This window comes from Callorhinus ursinus, unplaced genomic scaffold (genome assembly GCF_003265705.2).
Source record: "Callorhinus ursinus isolate GAN/ISIS: 27379988/994484 unplaced genomic scaffold, GSC_fseal_2.0 scaffold13, whole genome shotgun sequence".
Classification (NCBI taxonomy): domain Eukaryota; kingdom Metazoa; phylum Chordata; class Mammalia; order Carnivora; family Otariidae; genus Callorhinus; species Callorhinus ursinus.
In genome coordinates, this window is record NW_027397075.1 from 14,093,063 (window position 1) to 14,111,391 (window position 18,329).

Genomic DNA, 18,329 nt, shown 5'->3' on the forward strand with positions numbered 1-18,329 from the left:
AAATTTGGGGTGTCTTTTAAGAACAACTGACAGCATCTGACAGCTTTCAAGCGAAAAATAGGATTTTATGAACTTGAATCTGACACCCAGAGCTTGACAGTGTCCCGGCACTTAGCCTCTTAGGAGACTGGCGATCATTAATCAGCCAATGTGATTTTTCTGTATGTTGTACAATAAAACAAAACATGTCCACACTTTGAAGATCTGCATAGCTCAACAAACAGTATGTTCTGCACAACCAACACATCACATTACGAAATCATGCCCGAGGAATAACCCCTCCAAAGTGCAAGGCAGACCAGCAGATTCTCACATAACCGAGCATGAGAGGCTCATCAGTCAGTCTGGGTCCATGTAGCACCCGACCTTTGAGACGAGTGGCTATGGAGTGGTACTTGAGTGACTCTGTATCTAGGAAGAAGAGCTGTGAGTATCTGAGAAGGCTGTCCACATACCCTCCCTTGTCCAGCTGCCAGCCTGTGTGAAGCTGGTTCTCTTCGGGGGCTTCGTCCCCAAAAGTGTAGTACGACAGGGTGACCGCAGAACAGCCGTAATCCCTTAAGTTGGACACTACAGAGGCTTGCAGATATGGAACACAATGCCACTTTCCTCGCTCAATTGTGGGAAATACAGCTGACTTTCATGAAAATACTTATGTTCAGTTATAGTGGGTTTGTTACCGTTCTGAAAAATCTTTAAATTTTCTTAGTACTAATTCGCGATCCCACAAGAACTGGTAGGTGTATACGTGCGTCCGTGACCCACATGAGCACGCGTTCTCTGATGTCCTCAGTCACTTTTAAGACCATAGAGGGGTCTTACAACCAGAGCGTCTGAGGGCCGCCAGCGTGGACTGCAGCCACACTATTCTACCCATGACTCTCCCATCACACTTTTCCCACGCACCACCTTCCCGTCACAGCTGTCCTTGGCCCACTGGCTACCATCGCTGCCCCAGCCCAGGGGACGCCTGGTCCCCATCTGTGCCTTGCTGCTCTGCACGGGGCTGTCCCCACCCAGCACACTCCGCTCTGCTCCATTACCCTCTGTGTCCCCAGTGGGTTACAAGCTCCAGGAGGGGAGGGGCTTGTGTGTGTGGTTGTGGCAGGCTCCCCGGTGCCCGGCATAGGGCCTGTCTGTAGAACAGATGAGTGAATGACAGGGGATGGACCAGGTGAGAAGCAGGACTGGGCTGGACTGTGTCCACTGTGCAACGTCAGGGTGAAGTCTGCTGGGGACATCCATGTGGGGGTCCCCAGGATGGGGAGGGCGTGTGGCCCCAGGTGGGGTCACGGTCCCTGCAGAGCATGCACCGTGACAAGAGGAGAGGCTGTGGGCCAAGCCTGGGGTCCCCCAAGCCTGGTGCCCACGTCCCCGCGCGATGGCCGATGCCGGGCAGGGTGGGCGGCCCGTGCTCTCCCCTGCGTTCAGCACATTTGTCTTCTCTCCGTCCATAGCCAACATGGCAGCCGCCATAGGGGGCTTCCTCTACTTCTTCACCTACATCCCGTACTTCTTCGTTGCTCCCCGATACAACTGGATGACTCTCAGCCAGAAGCTGCTCTCCTGTCTCCTGTCCAATGTTGCCATGGCGATGGGAGCCCAGCTCATAGGAAAATTTGAAGCAAAAGGTGAGTCTCTTCCTTCTGACGAGCGGCCCTTGCCGACTGAGTTACTAAAAGAGTGTGCTCAGGGCCGCCTCCAGCATGCAGCTCCAGCTCCAAGCAGGACAGCTCAGCAAGTGGGGCAGGGGACGGCAGGTGCTCTGTGGTGGGGAGGCTCTCGCCTGGGCAGGAGCCCCGGGGGAGGCGGGCCAGACCCGGAAGCTCAGAGGACAGAGCGCTAACATGCCCAGCGCAGCGACGGCCACCACTCACCTGGAGCTCCTGTCCGGGAGCAGCTGGGGCTGTGAGAGAGCAGACCTCTGAGCCTCTGCCTGCACCTGGGGTGCTGAGAATAGTGAGGCCCTGGCCTCAGAGTCTGCGGGTGGTGACCAGCCCCCAGCTCTTGGTCAGGTGGCGGAACGGGCGCCTCCCTGCGCAGTGAGTGGGGATGAGGGAGAAACAAGTCACAGGCCAGAACTGTTTTTGTGATTTTCCTGTAAACATCACAGGGGTTGAATAAAACACGTCTTTGGGCACAGGAGCTGCCTGCTCGGGTTTCAAGGGTGGGGTCCAGCCTGCTCCTCTGAAAGTTGGAGAGGCCCCCATTTACCCTTAAAGCCCACCTGCTGGGGGTGTCCTCCCGGGAGGACCTTGGAGGGGCGGAGGGGGCTGTCGCCGCCAAGGGGAGGCAGGAGGGTGAGCGTGAGCTTCTGCGTGGCTGCGGCATTGTGCTGGCCTGTCCCGTCTGGGGACAGAACTGCGCGTCTGCGGGCACTGGACCCTGTGCTGCCCAGTGTCTCTGTCTCGGGCTTACGTGGTCTTGTGGTCTCGTGTCTCATGGTCCTGGCTGTTGTGGTTTTCTTGCGTGGGTCTGTGGCAGGAGGGAGGCCGTGGATCATCCGTGTGGCCTTAGCTTTCATTAGAGTTGTTTTCTTCTGTGGCAGTGTCTTCTTGCACTTCAGCCTTTAAACGTCTGTGTTTCTGTGTTTAACTATGTGTGGTAAATGTAGACTTTTTCAGTGCATTGCCCCTTCCGGGGTTCAAATACTTTCTTAAAAGCCATTAACCAAGAAGAACCTAACTGTAGGGCAACTCTTGGTTTTCAAAGTTCTACACCGATTTTACTTAAAACAAACTTCTGGTTGCTTGAAAGTGACCAAAAGCAGAGCACAGCCACTTGGAGCCGACAGAAGGTAGCTGGCCATGTGGAGGCTGCAGGTACCGTTTGTGCTGCAATGTTTCAAACCAGACGGAAGGCAAGACCTGTCGGCACCACAGTCGAGCTTTATACATGTCTCGAGTGCTTCTATTTTTTGAAAAGACTTGTACTAAACATATACTATTCATGTGGGCCTTCCCTGAATCATACACATGTGTCTGTGTATTTGCGCGTGTGCACCTGCGGATGGTGCGTGTGCATACACGTACCATGTACGTGGACACACATGGATCAGCATGGAGGTCGTGCTCTGTCTTCCAGGTGTGGGTGTCCAGTGGCGAGACCTCCTGAGTCCTGTCAATGTGGATGATGACTTCTCCTTCGGGCAAGTGCTGGGCATGCTGCTGCTGGACTCTGTCCTCTACGGCCTGGTGACCTGGTACGTGGAGGCCGTGCTCCCAGGGCAGTTCGGCGTGCCCCAGCCCTGGTACTTCTTCGTCATGGTGAGTTCCGCATGCTGGCCGCCTGCGTGGGGGTAGAGGTGCCCTCTGCACACACCCCGGGCCCTTCCAGTCCCTGGCACGCAACCCTGCCCCGTGTGCGGTCAGTGAGGCGTGTGTCCCCAAGGCCCTGAGACCGCTGGCCGAGATGAGCCCTGCACTCCAGGGTCTGCAGGATCCCACCCCCAGAGATGAACCAGGCTGACCCCGTGCTGTGTAGCCCTTTGGACTGTTTTTCTATGCACATGCATATCACGTACACATGCTTGTGTTTATAGAAAGGGGATCATGCTGGAAAAATGCCTGAAACTTGTTTTTTTTTTAACCTGATTTAGCTATCTTAAATATAAACGTGTGGATCTGTTTATAAATATACTTTTAGGTTTTTACATGTACACATTTGTAAGTTTTGTTTTACTTCTCTGGACTATGTTGTGTGCACTCTGGGTAAGCCTGCCAGGGACCAAGTGCCCAGACAGCAGGCCAGGAAGGGGCTCCGAGCCTCCCCAGGATAGAGGAGGGAGGAGACACGTTCCCCTGGGCGGAGGGCTATGTGCTGTGTGTATTCAGCGTGTCGGTAAACATGTTGCCGTTCATCACACACAAAATGAACCGACACGGGTCAGTTATTTGAGACCCGTCCATCCTAGCCCTCGTACTGGTGTGGGCACCCACGGACGGTTTTGGGAAAAGAAGAGGAAGATGATGACCCAGAGAAAGCGCTCAGAACGGAGTACTTTGAGGCTGAGCCAGAGGACCTGGTGGCCGGGATCAAGATCAAGCATGTGACCAAGGTGCCACACCCCATGGGCTGGGCGGGTGTGGGAACCTTGTGAGCCACAGGGCGTGACACCTGCCACCTTCCCCAGGGCTCTCTCCAAGCCAGTAACCGTCCCCCAGACCGGGACCCCCATGGCTGCCTTCTGACCAGCTCTCTGGGCCCCAACCACTCCCCAGGCTCCTCCCCAGGCTTGAGTCAGCACCACCTGGACTTAACCTACCATCAGCTTTGCAGCAAACACTTGCTGTGCTCACTGCACGGGGACAGATATCAGGGACCTGCCCGGTGAGGGTGGGGGGAGCGGTGGGGAGCATCATGGCCTCCAGTCAGCCTCTGCCCGAAACTTCCCACCTTTGCACTGACTGGTGGTGCTGAGCATGGGCTCCCAAGACCCTCTGGGTGGGCATTCCAGAGGGCATGCTGGAAGCAGTCGGGGGTGGGGCCTGCAGTTCAGGGCGCCCTCTGCCTTTGCTGCAGGTGTTCAGAGTGGGGAACAAGGGCAAGGCGGCAGTCAGAGATTTGAACCTGAACTTGTATGAGGGGCAGATCACGGTGCTACTGGGCCACAACGGCGCAGGGAAGACTACCACCCTCTCCATGCTCACAGGTAAGGGACCGTGGCCTGTGCTCTGGCAGCCCTGCCACAGGCCCGCTCACCCACTGAGGCGGGAGCAGGCTCGCCCGCAAACTCACAGCCTGGGTGCTCGTTAGAATGAAGCAAAGCCACGTGAACAGGACCCGGGCCACCCTCGCGCCAAGCAGAGGGTGTCAGTGCTGAACTCACACCTCTGGGTCCTCTGCTTGGCCCTAGGTCTCTTTCCCCCAACGAGCGGACGGGCGTATATCAACGGGTATGAGATTTCACAAGACATGGTTCAGATCCGCAAGAGCCTGGGCCTCTGCCCACAGCACGATGTGCTGTTTGACAACCTGACCGTTGCAGAACACCTGTATTTCTATGCACAGGTGAGCCGGCGTCTCAGTGGACTCAGGTCGCGTGCTGGTTCCATGGCCTGTGTGCTTGCGCCCCAGGGCGTGAGCCGTCAGCCCCCCAGCAAACAGAATGCACTCTGAGCAGCCTTTGCAGATCTGCAGTGGGAGGTGGGGAGGGACATCAGGGCACCAGGTGCGGCTCACAGAGAGAAGGGGATGACACTGAGGCCAGGCTCCTCGAGGACTGGACGGGCCAGCCTCCCAGCAGGAGCCCCTGCCGGACCTCTCCGTCCCCCGCTGTTGCAGCTGAAGGGCTTGTCCCGTCAGAAGTGCCCTGAAGAAGTCCAGCGGATGCTGCACGTCCTCGGTCTGGAGGACAAGCAGGACTCCCTGAGCCGGTTCCTGAGTGGGGGCATGAAGCGCAAGCTCTCCATCGGCATCGCCCTCATAGCGGGCTCCAAGGTAGGCGGGCGGGAGGCCCCGGGGCAGGGCCCCGTGCACGCAGACGGCCGCTCGGGATGGCGGCACGGAGGCGTCGGGCTCCGGGCCCCACGCGGCACGGGGTGGCTGCGGCCCCTGGACGCCTGCAGAGCAGCCTGGCCAGGGCGGGACGGCCACGTCTTCACAAACTGGAGCCTCACGGGGCCTCCCGACAGCCAGCCCGGGCCCGCCACGCGGCTCTGCCACCACCTCCAGCAGCCACTGCTCTGCCTGCAGGTGCTGATGCTGGACGAGCCCACCTCGGGCATGGACGCCATCTCCAGGAGGGCCATCTGGGACCTCCTGCAGCAGCACAAGAGTGACCGCACCGTGCTGCTGACCACGCACTTCATGGACGAGGCTGACCTGCTGGGGGACCGCGTGGCCATCATGGCCAAGGGGGAGCTGCAGTGCTGCGGGTCCTCGCTGTTCCTCAAGCAGAAGTATGGTGAGCGGCGCGGGTGGGTGGGCGGGCGGGCAGCGGGGCAGGCCTGCCTCCCTTCCCCACGGCCCCGTCCCTGGCCTGGAGGGTCCCTGAGGCTAGGAGAGGGGCGGTGATAGGAGCAGGGAGCGAAGGAGCAGACAGTCTTGAGTTGGTTAGGATGGAGTCCAGCTGTGACCAGGGAAGAGAAGAGCAGCCAGCACCAGCCCAGGCCACAGAGGCCAACAGTGCCCTTGGAGAGGCCACGCTCGGTAGCATAGAGGCTCTCGAGCTGGCAGCCCATGGCACGGTCCAGGACCGGTGGTGGTGCGTGGTTTGCCATGTGAGCGTGGCTTCCTTTCTCGAGGGCAGCTCGTGGTCCGACACAGTCTAGTGTGGCGGGTCCACCCAGGTCCTGCCCACGGGGGAAGCAAAGACAGAAGCCGAGCTCCCCTCCTCAGACGCTCTGGGAGGTGCACCCCTCTTTCCCGCAGCTACCCCCTCAGGCTGGAGGGAGGCTGGAGAGAGGCTGGAGAGGGCGGCTGCTGTCCCCAGGGCTCCCTTGTGGAGAAAGCAGGTAGCACAGATCTTGGGGACAGTTCCTGCTGCAGCCTCTGAGACTTGGAGTCTGGAGTCCGGAGTCCTGCTTGGGCCTCGTGTCCTTACCGTGCAGCAGATCACCCCCCACCACCAAGTCCTCTGGCATCTCTGCCCAGCAGTGGGCAGGGAGACCAGGCCCTCAGGACGGCGGGCGCCCAGGGGCTCCGAGGTGCATTCCCGCGGCTCTCTGGCCCCTTCCCCATGAGCCTGCCCTCATTGGGAGCCCAGGGCCAGGAGAGACAGCCTCCACGGGAAACAGCGTCACGTGGGGCTCCTTGCTGTTCAGGTGCAGGCTACCACATGACGCTGGTGAAGGAGCCTCACTGCGACCCTGAGGCCATCTCCCGGCTGGTGCAGCACCACGTTCCCAGTGCCACGCTGGAGAGCAGAGCTGGCTCAGAGCTGTCCTTCATCCTCCCCAAGGAGAGCACGCACAGGTGTGTATCCCAGGGCTGCATAGGCACACGCCGGAGGAGGGGGCTCCATGGTCCTCGGGGTCTCCCAGCTTAGAGGACCTACCTTGTCCCTGTTGGGCTCAGCCAGCGGGCCTGTGACGGCACAGGGTGAACCAGCTTGCTAGATCTGGCAGGCAGGCCTCCCAGGGCCTCAGAGCTGGCAAACCTTCCCATACCTGGAGGCAGAGTGTCTGCGACCCCAACCCCGGGTCAGGCCTGCATAGCAGCTGCTCCGAGTTCCCGTGGGATCCTGCATTTGTGTATCTTCCTGGTGTCAGGCTTGGAGTCTTGCAGACCCCTGGTGTGGGGGGGCAAGAACCAAACTCTCGATTCACATTCAGAAACTGCGGGTATAAATCTGGAAAGTACATTTAATCTTTTGAAGAGCCCAATTGACGTGTGGTTTTAATAAATTCGTACGGTTCCCCGACCTGGTCACGCCGTGACTTCATCAACATCTGCGCTGTGACCACACGCTCATGGCGTTCCCCCCAAAATATGCTAGTGAACCTTCTAGAAAACTCTTTGTCTGAACCTCCAGTGACACCCGCCCCCCCTTTAGGATAGAGTCCTGATAGCAGGGTAAATGGTACCAAGTTCCCTCCTAGAAAGGAGGTGTGTTGACTTCCCCATCAGCAGGATGGGAGAGACTCCATTTTACCCCATGGCTGCCAGCCTTCAGTAAGGTTTTCTTAACATCTGTGTATCCAGTGGGTGAAGTGGCATTTTGTGTTTTTCCGTTCCTGCCGGCAGGAGGTGGAGCCTGGCCCACTGTGCGTGCTCTGGATAGTGTGCGTTCCTGTCCCTTGCTTGGTTGTCCATCAGTGTTTTATATCTTAGTATCAGCCATTTTTTGGTGCGGTTTTTTTTCCAGTTGGTCATTGACTAATTTTGTGGGATTTGTTTCCCACAAGGATACTTTACGTGTAATGGGTCATACTGTTTCCCTTGTGATTTTTTTCCTATGAAGCGCTACCCCAGAGTCAGATGAATATTCACCAGTTTCTTTGGGTTTGTTCTGTGATTTCATGTGGACGAATACTATGGAACGCCCCACGGGCCCAAGTACTCAGAGCAGAAGCTCCCGTCGGGACAGAAAAGGGGGAAACCAAGCCCGACCTCGGGGTTTCTTTGCAGTGGCTTTTCAAGGACGGAGGTCCCTTTGCTCCCCCAGACTGCCCGGAGAAACAGGCTGCCTCGAAAGTCACTGAGACGCAGCTCTTCACTTGGGGTCTTGTTTCCAGGTTCGAAAGTCTATTTGCTAAGTTGGAGAAGCAGCAGAAGGAGCTGGGGATCGCCAGCTTCGGGGCCTCGGTCACCACCATGGAGGAGGTCTTCCTCCGGTCAGTAGACACATGTTTCCAACAGTCTGGGTGCACATGCCTGTTTAACGCAAGACAGTGAGGCAGCCCCTCACCCCACACCCCCTGAGGGCAGCCGGACAGCCAGCTGTGGGCAGGGCCCCACGAGCCCCACAGCATTCACCACGCAGAGGGCCACTGAGCTCAGGTCTCTGGAAACTTCCACCCCTCCCTCATGGGGAGTGTGCAGGCGTCCCGGGGGCCCCTTCCCAGAGCAGGTGTCTGTCCATGATGAAGGTGGGGGCTGGACAGGCAGACCCCCAGACCTGCGGGCATGCGGCGGGGCGGGGACAACAAACGTATTTACCGGACTTGTCTTGAGTGCTTATTTGGCAGACAGAGTGCCAAGAACTAGAAGTACAAAGCTAGTGCAAGGTAAAGGTCAGTGCTTGAGGATCCCGGGTCCTAGGGGAGGCAACAGAGTAGCAAGTGCACGGCTCAGGTCACTCCCTGGCATCGGGGCGGCCCAGCACCTGGGGGCCTGCTGGCCTCCCTGCCTACGCTCTCCACAAACGCCCGGCCCATCTCCCAGGGAGGTCCTCATGGGCAGGGCCGTTGTCTGGATGTCTCTGCCAGACTCTGCTTGGCTGTGGTGCCTGGAGTCTGGGGCATCTATTGATGAGCGAGTGAGGAAATGAACCGCCAGCAGGCAAAGCCAATGGTGTGCTCCTCCTCCCAGTGGGATGGCGTCCGCAAGGAGCCGAGCGCTGACCAGCCTCTCGTTTCTTGGCGCAGGGTCGGCAAGCTGGTGGACACAAGCATGGACATCCAAGCCATCCAGCTCCCTGCCCTGCAGTACCAGCACGAGAGGCGGGCAAGTGACTGGGCCGTGGACAGCCACCTGTGTGGGGCCATGGACCCGACCAACGGCGTGGGCTCCCTGATCGAGGACGAGTGCACCACCGCCAAGCTCAACACTGGGGTGAGCACAGAGGGCTGGGGGGCCCCTGAACCCCATGTGTTGGCATCCACGGGGGCCGATGAGGGCTTGCGGAGGCTCAGCTCCCTGGGAAGAGGGTAGATTGCAGCTCACACGGTCATGGCAGGGAGAAGAGGGTAGATTGCAGGTCACACGGTCATGGCAATTAAAACCCGGAGCATTTTAATTGACAACTGTCATTTCCTCTTGTCACTGGGCTGCTCACGAATGAGCAAACATTGCACATCATGCTCACGGTGCTCCGTGTACCGAGGGCTAGCCATAGGCCTCGTGCTCACTCAGTGAGGTAGAGGGCAGCATCGGCCCCATTTGGCAGACAGAACACGGGGGGCCTGGGCCCAGGGGCATAGCTGGCGTGTGGCCAAGCAGGCCTTTGACCCCGGCGCCCACACTGGGAGGACAGCAAAGGGCAGCCCTCTGCTCCCATGTGAGTGCAGGCCGGGTCCTCCCACCAGGATCAGGGGAAGGGCAGAGGTTTGGCTCCCCTATGGGACCGCAGCTGGTCCCCCAGCGCCCAGCGCCCACCTGGCCTCCATGGCGATGAAAGCACTGCCCCCAAGGCCACGTCATGTTACTAAAGGAGCTTTGCGAGCAGCCCTAGGGCCTTGGGGCGCGTGGGTCAGCCTAAGGCCCCAGGCTTGCATTTGGACCGGCCTGCTGCTGCTGGGCGGGGGTCCCACGCTGGCCTGCGTGGCAGCTGTGGCAGCCATGGCAGCTCATCCCCTCTGCCACAGCTCGCCCTGCACTGCCAGCAGTTCTGGGCCATGTTCCTGAAGAAGGCCACATACAGCTTGCGTGAGTGGAAGATGGTGGTGGCCCAGGTCCTGGTCCCGCTGACATGCGTCACGCTGGCCCTCCTGGCTGTCAACTACTCCTCAGAGACCTTCGACGACCCCAGGCTGGAGCTGACCCTGGGCGCGTACGGCCGAACTGTTGTGCCCTTCGCCGTTCCAGGGGCCTCCCGGCTGGACCAGCTGCTGGCGGAGCGTCTGAAAGACATGCTGCAGGCTGAGGGCCAGGAGCCGCGGGAGGTGCTGGGTAAGGGGCGGCCACGGGGCTCGGGCCAAGTCGTCCGAGCCTGGCTGCTCAGCCCAGGCGCCGTGGGCATCTGGGCCAGTTGGTTCCTTGCGGTCCCACGCACCGTGGCATGTCCAGAAGCACCCCCCTTCCCTGGCTCCGTCATGACATCCAAAAACGCCTCCAGACGTTGCCACTGGGGGAGAAGGCCATCACCCGAGTCAGAGAAAGACATTGGGCAGCGTCTAGGGCTAAGGTTTGCCCGGGTGGCCGTGGACCAAGGTTGTCTGTTTTGGGGCTGTTGTAGGTGAAATGCTAAAGAAACCTCCATGGCCTGTTTGCCGGGCTGGTCACAACATGCACGGAGGGAACTCAGTGCTTTCTTCCATCACATCAAGCCCGAACCATCCACGTCCCTGGTCGTGGCAGCTGGACACTGCCCTGGGCTGAGAGGCCTCGCGCTCGGGTTAAAGGGGTCGTGTGGGAAGGCTGGCTCGGTTCACCACTCCCCTCCCACGTCCCGGTACACTGGGTGGCCAGCAAATCTTGGCAGGAATCGGGTTCTTATTTAGGAAAAGGCTGAATGCCCCTGGCGTAGGCCAGCCCTGCAGTGGGCACTGCTGCTAGGGAGGAATGTGGGCAGCCATGCCCACCACTGTCACCGGGTTAGCCCCACTGATTCCGCAGTGGGCACTCCTGTCACCTCCATGCCCCCCAGCCTTGTTCGCTGGCTGCCACCCAGCCTGGCCTCAGGAATTTGGGGCTCTCATATAGCACACGGTGGCTCTGGGGCATTCAGGACATAGCCTCAGGTGCCCCTGGCCTGAGTCCTCCTGGATGGCCGAAGTGTCCATTCTGTCGTCAAGCGTACGAGCCCACGGTTTTGACCACCTCGCTGTGTGGTCTTGTTACGCTGTATTTAAGGACTTCTGATTCTTTTCCTTGAGTAATGACAGCTGTGCAGGCCAGGGCGGACCGAGCCTTCATAACTCTTGAAGTTAGGGCTCACAGACATGTCCCTGTCCCCTCAGTGACCCTGGGTCCCGTAGGGCAGGTGTCCTTGTTGGACCCATTTACAGCTGAGCGAGAGGCAGGGCCAGGGCAGCGAGGGTGTGAGCGGGTGCATGTGATGCTGGACCATGCAGCCAGCAGCGAGCATAGGCAGACCCCGGCACCACTCGTCAGACCCCCTTCTCCCCAGGCGTCCGCCAGGGAGCCAAGTGAGAGCCAGCAGGACTACCCAGAACCTGAATGCCCGAACGGTCCAAGACCTGAAGTGGGAGTTGGCTGGGGTTCTTCCAGGTGACGAGGGAATGCTCCTCCTCCCTACGCCCTCCTCCCCCAGGCCACTCTTTTTTTTTAAAGATTTTATACATTTATTTGAGAGATAGAGCGCGTGCATGCATAGAAGGAGAGGTAGAGAGAGAAGCAGGCTTCCCACTGAGCAGGGAGCCCAATGCTGGGCTCGATCCCAGGACCCTGGGATCATGCATGACCTGAGCCGAAGGCAGACGCCCAATGACTGAGCCACCCGGGCATCCCAGGCCATTCTTTTGAAAAACCATCTTATTTTTTTCTGAAAAGGTACTTAATCATTCCATAAAAACTGGAACACCAGAAAAACAGGCAGAGGTCCTGTCTAGTTGCACCCCCACCAAGGGCAGCCCCTCCCTGTCCCCTGGCAGCCCCTCCCTGCACCTGCCGGCCCGCCCAGCGCCTATCGGCTAAGACAGCTCTGCCTTCTCCTGAGTGGCCTCCTCCCTGCCACGCCGGCCCTGGTCCACGGCTGCTCCCTTTAGTGTCCCCCCCACAGGGGGCATTTGTGGGGCAGAAGGAGGAGCTTGCTCCGCCCACATGGCCTCCTGTGGCTACAGTGTGCCTGCTCACCAGAATCCTGCAGCCTCAGGCCCTGCTGCTCCCATGACGTGGCTCCTCAGCCCGTGTCCTTCCTGCGGTTCCTCCAGAGCCTCAGGCACGCGCCTCAGGGGGCTGTCCTCCGCCACTCACCCTGCCATTGTCCCCCCAGGTGATCTGGAGGAGTTCCTGATTTTCAGGGCCTCGGTGGAGGGAGGCGGCTTTAACGAGCGGTGCTTGGTGGCGGTGTCCTTCAGAGACGTTGGTGAGCGGACGGTGGTCACTGCCCTGTTCAACAACCAGGCATACCACTCCCCGGCCACTGCGCTGGCCGTCGTGGACAACCTTCTGTTCAAGCAGCTGTGTGGCCCCCGGGCCTCCATCATGGTCTCCAACCAGCCCCAGCCCCGGAGCACCCTGCAGGCTGCCAAGGACCAGTTCAACGAGTATGTGCGCCGCCCCTGCCCCCTGCCCCTCTGCCAGAGCCCCACCCCCGACCGTCAGGACCTCTCATCAGGACCGACCCCCCGGGGCAGTGCCAGGGACCACCAACGGCCATGCAGGTGGATATGGCACTGTGTCTGCCTTTAGGAAGCTTCTGGGTTCTGGCCAGGGAACCCCTGCCCTACATCTTCCTCAGCCTTCCATACTCTTTCCTTGGGTAGCTGGTGAGATCCTGTCCTCCATCCACTGAGGTCTCCGAGGGGGGACTCCTGAGGATTTGGAGGGTGGCTGTGCCCTCTTCCCGAGTCTGTACCTGGCTCCTGCTGACCGCTGTACCCAGGGGTCCCAGCACACGACCAGGATGCAGAACACAGCGAGGTCAGGGGTCGCTGCCCGAGGCAGCCGCAAGTCAGGAAGCCCCATGGACATCTCTGTTCTCAGGCCTCATCCTGCCCTGGTGTGTGGGGGACTCTCCCCCACACTGGTTACAGAGCCCCCCCAACCCTGGGACCATACAGACGAAGCCCGAGAAAATCAGTTAATTTCAGAACCATCACCCCACATAGGGCAATTAATGGGGGGGGGCAGTTTCATCTTCACGCCCTGCCCCATACTGGACTGCACTCCAGGCCCTACGCAGACCCTACGAGGTCTTCCCCTCCACGACCTCCACGACCTGAAAGCAGAGACACAGTGGCCGTTGTCTACCCCTCCAGGAGCAGATGAGCACACTGCAGGGTCGGAACCACATCACTCTGGGACCTCCACTCTGACTGGGCCCCAGGGAGACAGGCCTGCGGGGCCCTCAGACCTGGGCGGGGCGGGGGCCGAACCAGAACAAGGGGCAGCTCCCTCCTGGTGGGCTCAGTGTGGTGGACGGGGCGGTTGGACTCTGTTTTGTGTTTGCAGCGTGAGCAGATAGAACTCTGTACCCGTTTATAACGTACGGTCAAATGGTCGTTAGCATGTTCGGAGCATGGGGCCCTTGGCACGCTTGCTGTCACTGACGCATGAGGTCACATTAGTTCCAAATGTGTGGTGAACCCTCACCACCTGGATCCGGTCACATCCCTGGTCACACAAGTTCCAGAGTCTTATCTCCTGTGATGAGCAGTTTTCAGGTCGTCTCTCTGAGCAACTGCAACACGTGATCCGGGATCGTTAACCTTCACCGTAGTCCCCATGTTGTACGTGACAGCCCCAGGACACATTTATCTTGTGACGGGAAAGCCGTACATGTTGACCCCTCACCTGCTGTGCCCACCCCCTGCCCCCCACCTCTGTAAACCACACAATCTGTTCTCTGTCGTTCTCTACGACTTCCATTTGGGTTTAGGTTTTTTCAGATTCCATACGTAAGGAAGTCATAAGGTATTTGTCTTTCTTTGTGTGACGTACTTAATTTAGCTCAGTGCCCTCAAGAACCATCCACATTATCACAAATGGCAGGATGTCCTTCTTTGTTGTGGCTGGAAAATGTTCCCTTGTGACCAGACCCTGGTTTCTTGATCCTGCTGACAGGTTGTTTCTGTCTCGGCCGTTGTAAAGCAATGCTGCCATGAACATGTGGCGCCCACATCGCTCAAGTCAGCGATTCATTTTCCGAAAGTGCAATTTCTGGAGCATATGGTGGCTCTGGGTTTAACTTTCTGCTGGCCCTCCACACTGTTCTCCCGTGTGGTGGCCGCCCCCATGTGCATTCCCACCGACAGCACACAAGGGCAGCCCTCTCTCCGCGTCCTTGCCCGCACATACCGGACGTGAGGTCTCTGTGAGGTGGTCTCTCCCTGCGGCTTTGACTGGCGTTTCCCTGGTGCTTTGCGGTGCCCAACACGTTCTCATGTGCCTCTTGGACCACAGCGGGATTTTACTGAGCGAGCCGTCACGCCCATGGGAGGCCCCAGGACACAGCAGTCACTGCCCGACCCTCCTTGCCCTTCTCCAGGCGGCCTCCGCGCGGTCCCGTCTGGGGACACACCCGCTCAGGACATCTCCTACCGATGGAATCGTTTTGTGACTGGCTTCTTTCACTTCCAAGGCCCATCCATGTTGTAGTGTGCATCCATAATTCTCTGTTTCCAGCCAAATAGCATCCAGGTGTCAAAGTGCCATTTTTGAGACAGACAGGAAGTCTTTAAGCAGCAGAGTAACACCCCCTGTGCTGGTTTCTGACAACCGATTGCAGAATGTGGGATGAGCTGCTGAGGGGGGTAGCCAGCCACAGGGGGTTTCTCAGGAGATGTGGAAAGGCGGATCGGTGGTGGCCCGTCACCTGCGTGTCTGTGGGGGGTGGGGGGCTGGGAGAGTGGTGCCGCCATCACTGGGGACCGGAAGCCCAGAGGAGGAATTCCTGGGATGAGATTTTCCCTGCTCTGAGACCCACCCCCCACACACACACACAGCTCTGGCATTCTCTCTTAACCCCTGTTAGCAGCTGGGCCACTCCACCGCATGCTTTGGTTGGTGACCAGGGACTTGATGAATGTCCCCTGCTGCCTGGTCCCCGCTCAGTCCCTGACTTGCCCTGTCCCCCTAATACCCCACAGGGGCCGGAAGGGATTCAACATCGCTCTCAACTTGCTGTTCGCCATGGCGTTCCTGGCCAGCACCTTCTCCATCCTGGCAGTCAGCGAGAGGGCCGTCCAGGCCAAGCATGTCCAGTTTGTGAGTGGGGTCCATGTGGCTACTTTCTGGCTCTCCGCGCTGCTGTGGGACCTCATGTCCTTCCTCGTCCCCAGTCTGCTGCTGCTGGTGAGGGCTGTGAGGTGCTGGGACACCCCCCTGCACGTCACGGGGGGCTTGCTCTGGGGCCCCTGCACTGACTGCAGCCAGCCTGGGGTACATGCCAGCTGCTCAGCCCCATTTGGGAGGGTGGCTGGGAACACCCTTCATCTGTGTCTGCACCCCCAGCCTCCGCCCCACGGTGGCAGGCAGGGCCCCGGAGCGGCATGCCCCGTGACGGCTCCAAGTACAGGGGGGCGGAGGGCAGGTCATCAGGGGGAGTCCCAGGGCTGAAAGCCACCGGGGAGACAGGGCCCCCGAGCCGCCTGCCTCTGTGCCGCCACAGGTGGTGTTCAAAGCCTTCGACGTGCACGCCTTCACACGCGACGGCCACATGGCAGATGCCCTGTTGCTGCTCATGCTCTATGGCTGGGCCATCATCCCTCTCATGTACCTGATGAACTTCTTCTTCTCGGGAGCAGCTACTGCCTACACGAGGCTGACCATATTCAACATCCTGTCAGGCATAGCCACCTTCCTCATGGTCACCATCATGCGCATCCCAGGTGGGGGCCTGCGGACCCCCCCTGCCCCTCACCCCGGGTGCCTGCGGAGCCACTCTGCCCCGAACCTGGGCGGCACCAGCGGGCACTGGACCAGGCCCCTCTGCTGAATGTGGCCCTGCTGGGCCCGCAGCACTTCCGCCTCACGGTTTCAGCCAGGAGGGGGCGCGGGGGGGTTGTCCTGCAGGTGCCGTCCCCGGAGGGCCTGGCTCCCCATGTGGGGGTAACACTCGGCTGAGCGCCTGGCCCCCACGCACCGTGCTTGTGTGTCCTCCAGCGTCCACTGGTCTGTGCCCCTCTCCACAGCGGTCAAGTTAGAAGAGCTTTCCAGAACCCTGGACCACGTGTTCCTGGTGCTGCCCAACCACTGTCTGGGGATGGCGGTCAGCAGCTTCCATGAGAACTTCGAGATGCGGAGGTACTGCACCTCCTCGGAGGTCGCGGCCCACTACTGCAGGAAGTACAGTGAGTGTCCCTGCGGCCACCCCTCTCACCACCCCGCACCCCGCGGCCGTGCTCTCCTGGGGGAGACCCTTGTTCTGCTCTGTGAGGGGGTGCCCCTTCCCCCCAAGCCGCCCCCAGGCTGACCCCCTGGGTCCCTCGGCCACCCAGGCATCTCTGTATCTCCAACCTCCCTCATCTTTCTCCTGCAAGGACATCTGTGGTTGGATTCAGAGCCCATCCCAAATGCGGGATCTCACCTCAAGACCCTTAGCTTTTTACATCTGCAAAGATCCTTTTTTAAATGGGGTTGCTCATGGGTTCTGGGGGTTAGGACGTGTTGTGTCGTTCTGGGGGCCACCTTTCAGCCCACCACATGCCCTTCCCATGCCTGGACCAGTCTTCAGCTGTGGTCAGCTATCACCTCTGTGACCATGGGGGTGGGGTGGGGGGGTCACATCTTCACGTCTCAGTGAACCCCCTCTGCCGAGCGGGGAAGGAGCCTGGGAGTGAGCAAGCGAGGGCATGACTCGGTCAGTTGTCACAGACACCCCTTGCAAAGTAAAACTGCTCACAGATGTCGGCAGTTCTTGGGGCTTCTGTGAGGCAGTGACAAGCACAGGGTGCGGCCTCGGAAGACGAGTGGACCCTGTGCCCTCACGGCCTCTGTTGGGGGCCGGTGTGCAGGCACCTGTAGGCCTAGAGAGGGGCTCGGGCTGGGACGCAGGGTGAGAGGGTGCGTGGGGCGGGGGGGCGCACAGGGTGGGGGCACATGGGATGGCGCGGGGCAGGAGGGCGTGGGGCAGGAGGGCGTGGTGCTCACTCCCTTGCCCACACAGACATCCAGTACCAGCAGAACTTCTATGCGTGGAGCGCCCCGGGGGTCGGCAGGTTCGTGACCTCCATGGCAGCTTCTGGATTTGCCTACCTCAGCCTGCTCTTCCTCATCGAGACCGACACGCTGTGGAGGCTGAAGACCTGCCTCTGTGCCTTCCGGAGGAGGCGGGCGCTGGTGAGTGGCCTCGGGCGCTCCCCACACCTCCACCTCCCTCTGGCCTGGGCAGGTGCACGCACGGGAAGGCCGCCGTGCTCACCAGCCCCCAGGCTCTCCAGTCCCAGACTCTGGGGTCCCCACAGGCTCCGTCTTAGAAGAGGCTGTTGGGCCAATGGCCCTCGTGTTTGTCACCTACATCCTGTCCCACAAACGCAGCCTGGGGAGGAGACTGCACTGGACGGACACAGGAACCCAGGGCAGGGGGTCTGCTCTGACCTGTGAAGACCGCTCCGACAAGGAGCTTCTGTCCACATAGTGCAGCCTCCATGCCCTCACCCGAGGTTCTTGGCTTTCTCAGTGTGTCCTGCACCATCCTTGCTCCTTGGCAGTCTGCATCTCCTCGGTGCTCATGTCAGCCCTTAAGTCCACCAGCTGTCCTTGTGAAAGCCCCGAGTCAGCACACCAGCGGTGTCAGAGGCCCCCGCCCTTTGTCCCATGGAAGAGGACCCCCTGAGCTGGAGGTCACCTGTGTGGTCTTTTTCCGGAACAATTAGATGGAAGCGTATGCTCGGACGTCAGCACCTCCTGAGGACCAGGATGTGGTGGATGAAAGGAACCGGGTCCTGGCCCCCAGCATGGATTCCCTGCTGGACACACCTCTGGTTATCAAGGAGCTCTCCAAGGTAAGGTGGGCCTCCCCACACCGGCCCTGGGCAACCCCTTTGGCTGCCTGCAGGCCCCAACACCCGGTGTCCCGCAGGTGTATGAGCAGACGATGCCCCTACTTGCCGTGGACAAGATCTCCCTTGCAGTCCATAAAGGGGAGTGTTTTGGCTTGCTGGGTTTCAACGGAGCCGGGAAAACCACAACTTTCAAAATGCTGACGGGGGAGGAGACCATCACGTCTGGGGATGCCTTTGTCGGGGGCTACAGCATCCGCTCTGAAATTGGGAAGGTGGGTGCAGCCAGAGAGGCGGGAAGAGGGGGCCCCGTGGAGGCAGGGATGGGGCTCGTTTCTGGCTTACAGTGCGTGAACAGGAGGACGAGGTGGTGACTGGGGC

At 59.8% G+C, this 18,329-nt stretch overlaps 1 protein-coding gene across 14 annotated transcripts in view; it reads left to right on the forward strand.

Annotated features, from left to right (window-relative positions):
- The window catches only part of ABCA3 (ATP binding cassette subfamily A member 3), a 40,558-nt gene that overhangs the window by 17,852 nt on the left and 4,377 nt on the right, over nucleotides 1–18,329 (forward strand). For 13 of the 14 annotated variants that reach the window (XR_012380482.1, XM_073899648.1, XM_073899653.1 and 10 more), the window contains 18 exons: nucleotides 1,458–1,631; nucleotides 3,085–3,266; nucleotides 3,914–4,057; nucleotides 4,522–4,651; nucleotides 4,856–5,010; nucleotides 5,284–5,439; nucleotides 5,695–5,905; nucleotides 6,765–6,915; nucleotides 8,178–8,276; nucleotides 9,030–9,216; nucleotides 9,969–10,272; nucleotides 12,278–12,551; nucleotides 15,096–15,300; nucleotides 15,617–15,836; nucleotides 16,140–16,298; nucleotides 17,114–17,286; nucleotides 17,823–17,951; nucleotides 18,029–18,223. Coding sequence is in view for 13 of the 14 variants with exons in the window: in XM_073899648.1 (XP_073755749.1) it covers nucleotides 1,458–1,631; nucleotides 3,085–3,266; nucleotides 3,914–4,057; nucleotides 4,522–4,651; nucleotides 4,856–5,010; nucleotides 5,284–5,439; nucleotides 5,695–5,905; nucleotides 6,765–6,915; nucleotides 8,178–8,276; nucleotides 9,030–9,216; nucleotides 9,969–10,272; nucleotides 12,278–12,551; nucleotides 15,096–15,300; nucleotides 15,617–15,836; nucleotides 16,140–16,298; nucleotides 17,114–17,286; nucleotides 17,823–17,951; nucleotides 18,029–18,223 (3,248 nt within the window). In the remaining variant the exon portion in view is untranslated. The remainder of the gene's footprint in view (nucleotides 1–1,457; nucleotides 1,632–3,084; nucleotides 3,267–3,913; nucleotides 4,058–4,521; nucleotides 4,652–4,855; nucleotides 5,011–5,283; nucleotides 5,440–5,694; nucleotides 5,906–6,764; nucleotides 6,916–8,177; nucleotides 8,277–9,029; nucleotides 9,217–9,968; nucleotides 10,273–12,277; nucleotides 12,552–15,095; nucleotides 15,301–15,616; nucleotides 15,837–16,139; nucleotides 16,299–17,113; nucleotides 17,287–17,822; nucleotides 17,952–18,028; nucleotides 18,224–18,329) is intronic. The other variant, XM_073899654.1, reaches the window with a different exon arrangement.